Consider the following 4,554-nt stretch of genomic DNA (forward strand, 5'->3'; position numbering starts at 1 on the left):
ATTTAAGAAACCCGGACGATATCAGTCAGGTTGCTCTTTCTTACTCTCCCTAATTAGTCAAACATCATCTGATGCCTCACCCCCCCACAAAACATCTGACCTGCTGCAAGCACCTGAAACAACAATGATCTGTCTTTCCCATTCAATAATCCATCCAATAATAATGCAGCATTTTGACAACACGACCAGTAACACAATAAAAATCATTCTTATGATATTCACAGAGAAACAGTTTGAATCTAGGCCAGTCGGATTAGAGTTTATATTTCAATGCATGTTTTCTTCTAGAGCTGGACAACTTGTTTTAACAGAAGAACACGGGCTTTAATTCCACARGGATTATGGGTAATCACACTCACAGACAGATAATGATAAGTACCAGGTGTGCATGCAAAACCAAAACTAGTGAACATTTGTACAAACACCTTCTCAAATAAGCAAAAACAACATGTTAGAATAGATCCTATAATACCGACTTTCATATTTAAAACATTTTCTTATTAGTTAAAAAAAATAAAAACTAATATTTTTCCCTTGTGAATAATGAGAATACAGACTGGCAACAGGTCCAGGGTGTAACCTGCCTCTTGCACAATATAGTGGGGTGCAAAAATTTGGCCAGCCTTCTTAATTTTCTTGATTTACCTTTATAAATCACTGATTGTTTGGATAAAAAAAATCTGTAAAATATATCATATAGGGGACAAACACAGTAATATTTGAGAAGTGAAATGAAGTTTATGTGATTTACAGAAAGTGTGCAATAATTGGTTAAACAAAATTAGGTAGGTGCATAAATTTTTGCACCATAAAAAACCCTTACCTCAATATTTAGTAGCTCCTCTTTTCACAGAAATAACAGCCTCTAAACGCTTCCTATAGCTCCTAATGGGAGTCTGGATTATGGCTGAAGGTATTTTAGATCATTCTTCTTTACAAAACATCTCCAGTTCATTCAGGTTTGATGGTTTCTGAGCATGGACAGCTCTCTTTCAGTGACACCACAGATTTTCAATAATATTCAGGTCTSGGGACTGAGAGGACCATTCCAGAATGTTGTACTTGTTCCTCTGCATGAATGCCTCAGTAGATTTTGAGCAGTGTTTAGGGTGGTTGTCTTGTTGAAAGATCCAGCCCCAGTGCAGCTTCAGCTTTGTCACTGATTCCTAGACATTGGTCTCCAGAATCTGATGATATTGGTTGGAATCCATGCATCCCTAAACTTTAACAAGATTCCCAGTCCCTGTACTGGCCACACAGCCCCACAGCATGATGGAACCACCACCAAATTTCACTGCAGGTAGCAGGTGTTTTTCTTGGAGTGCTGTGTTATTTTTCCTTCATGCATAACGACCCTTGTTCTGCCCAAATAACTCTATTTTAGTTTCATCAGTCCACAGCACCTTATTCCAAAATGGAGCTGGCTTGTCCAAATGTGCTTTATCATACCTCAAGCAGCTCTGTTTGTGATGTGGGCAGAGAAAAGTCTTCCTCTGCATCACTYTCCCATACATCATCTCCTTGTGTAAAGTGTGCTGAATAGTTCAATGATGCACAGTGACTCCATCAGCAGCAAGATGATGTTGTAAGTCTTTGGTGCTGGTCTGTGGGTTGACTGACTGTTCTCAACATCCTTCACTTCTGTTTATTGGAGATTTGTCTTGGTCTGCCACTTCGATCCTTGACTTGAACTGTGCCTGTGGTCCTCCATTTTCTCACAATGTTTCTAACAGACAGAAAGCTGAAATCTCTGATAGCTTTCTGAATCCTTCCCCTAAACCATGACGGTGAACAATCTTTGTTTTCAGCTCATTTGAAAGTTGTTTTCAGACTCCCATGCTGCCACTCTTCGAAGAAGATGCAAAGAGGAGAAAAACTGACAATTGCCCCCCTTAAGTGCCCTTTCTCGTTATTGGAGTCACCTGTGTATGGAGGTCAATGGTCACTGAACTTACCAAACCAAATTTGAGTTCCAAAAATTAATTCTAAAGGTTTTAAAATCAATAAAATGACAACAGTGCCCAAATTAATGCACCTGCCTAATTTTGTTCAACCAATTATTGCACGCTTTCTGTAAGTCGTATAAACCTAATTTCATTTCTCAAATATCACTGTGTTTGTCCCCTATATGATATATTTTATTGATTTTTTTAATCCAAACAATCARTGATTTATAAAGGTAAATCAAGAAAATTAACAAGGCTGCCCAAACTTTCACACCCCACTGTAAAAGCTGGAGATGGTCAGCAGATCTCCCATAACCCGGGAAGAATGAAGTGAGTAAAGAAAATGAACGGATGGAAGGATGGATAATAAAAACATGTTTTCACAGGTTCAAACTTCAGGATATTTTTCCTACACATTTAAAATTGTGGATGTTAGAACACCATCTGACATTAAGTTGAGCTGCAAAGCTAAAATAACCCAGATTTCTTTCAGAAATGTGCATTTCCATTATATCCAAAGCAGAGACTTATCTTCTTTCTTCTTGTATTTCCATATCTGGCATGCAAGTGTTTTTTTTTACTAGAATCTGGGATTTCAATTGCTTTTTGGTATAAAAGCATCAGAGACCTGAGGACTTTCATACAAATAGTTATAATTAAAAAGACATTTATGCATCTGTTTTGACATGACTTTCCTTTTGTTGACGGGTTTAAAAGCAGCCGAAAGACTTGGCTCCCCTTCCCTCGCTGGCACCAGACTTGTGTGCGAGATTAGCACAAATATCAACACGCAATTAGAAGTGACATTCAGCCCAAGGAGCTGAAAAGCAGCTTCGTGGAAAAAGGAGCATTCCTGAGCCCACCAGAGATTGTTGGAGGGAGACCAGCAGGGTACAGATTACCACCCAAGTCTGCCTCTAATGAAAGCTGCTGCTCGATGGCGTCTGACAAACAGCACGAGAGCAGCAGAGTGAGGGAAACTGGAAATAGATACAAGCAGGTGAACCAAATGCGCAAATCAGTTCAGCAGAGGGAAAAAAAAAAAAAAAACGTGAAGCTGCACAACACATCTCTGGCTCTGTGCCACGATTAGAAACAATATTGTTCCTTAACGGTGCCGGCCGTGTCAATTAATATTTTGACATAATCTGAAAAGCTCTGTCACATTACATTCTGCTAAAACATAAGCAAACCTGTAGCATCACCAAGTCTGGAATACAGACATCCTGGTGTTTAGAAGAAGCCATAGGTTACTTTGAAAAAGAGAAAAAGCAACAAAGCGCAGAGCTATAATGAGACTGAGAGCAGCTGTTGAGCAGCTGTAATATTACAAGCTGGGCTGTTCTTGTAAAAAAAATAAAATTAACTCTGCTTAACACAAATGTGTAAATTGTATTAGTGCCTAGTCAAAATACTGTTTTTCATTTTTCCTGCAATCTTTTTGAATATCTTTAGACCTGGCTTAACCTAAATCTGCTTGCAGAAGCAGAGCTACATTTTTTTATTCGAAAGAACTGTCAGTAAATACTGTATATAAAATGAAAATATGTATATTATATGTTGATGTCCAGCTGCTAAGTCCTTAAAGACTCTTTTTACCAACAACCTCTCACAACAGCTTTTATCCTCCTGTTTCTGAAATAAAAGCAGCTCCTTACCCATCATGTTGTAGAGGCTCTGTGGTGCAAATTGTCTTGGCATTTTCTGTATTGCTTCTTTAAACACGGAGAGGGCCTCCTGTGAAAGAAAAAAAAAAGACGAAGGTGGGGGGATGTTTGCATTAGAGAGCATATAGACCCTGCCAGAGAACCTGGCTCTGGGGTAAACAGTCATTGCTCCACTGCAGCCGGGGCCCTGACAATATGAATACACAGCGTGGAATTGGGGGTCTTCGCTTGGGTGGTTCATACAGAGCTGAGCACAAAGGGTCTATCCTCTCTGTCACGGCTGTTAAGACAACTAGAAGAGTGTCACTTATTGACTCTATAGTGTGCACGTTCAGCACCTCAGAGAACTCTAGAGTCTCAAACAGCAGCGAGACCTAAAAACTGCTTTATTGCTGAAACAAATGTTGTGGTTAGAGGTCAGAGGCAGTGGGACTTTTTTTTTTTTTTAGGTAAGAAAGCATGCCAACAATTTATACAACCCTTTATTAAATCAGCAATGCTGCTGCTTCTTTCTTGATTGAATCAGCAGAATCACCTGCTTATACACAATATAAATGTGCAGCATTAGAAAAAAAAACAGTTTTGTAGCCAGCAGTCCAGGTCTTCAGGGGCACAAACCAAAGTGAATTTGTTAAAAACAGCCCGACGATTATCTGCACAAACACAGTGTCCCCGATGACAAAAGCAATTTTGGAAAATGTCAGCGTTAAAGCGAGCATTTTCTCCGCACTCCCCGAAGGCTCCTTGAGCAACTTCCTGCTTTTATCTCAATTCACTACAGCTTCAGATGTCCTTATTGTACGATATGACAAGGAGGACTTCTATAGCAGAAACATGAGACTTTGTCAAAACATACAGTGGTTTGCAAAAGTATTCATACCCCTTGAACTTTTCCATATTTTGTCACATTACAACCACAAACATAAATATATTTCACTGGA

General features: G+C 39.2%; 1 protein-coding gene across 2 annotated transcripts in view; it reads right to left on the reverse strand.

The window, feature by feature from the left end:
• Nucleotides 1–4,554, reverse strand: part of tmtc2b (transmembrane O-mannosyltransferase targeting cadherins 2b) — a 95,022-nt gene that overhangs the window by 19,069 nt on the left and 71,399 nt on the right. For both annotated transcript variants that reach the window (XM_014034603.1, XM_014034608.1), the window contains one exon: nucleotides 3,605–3,683. In XM_014034603.1, coding sequence (XP_013890057.1) covers nucleotides 3,605–3,683 — 79 coding nt within the window. The remainder of the gene's footprint in view (nucleotides 1–3,604; nucleotides 3,684–4,554) is intronic.

This window comes from Austrofundulus limnaeus, unplaced genomic scaffold, assembly GCF_001266775.1.
Source record: "Austrofundulus limnaeus strain Quisiro unplaced genomic scaffold, Austrofundulus_limnaeus-1.0 Scaffold7, whole genome shotgun sequence".
NCBI classification, from domain to species: domain Eukaryota; kingdom Metazoa; phylum Chordata; class Actinopteri; order Cyprinodontiformes; family Rivulidae; genus Austrofundulus; species Austrofundulus limnaeus.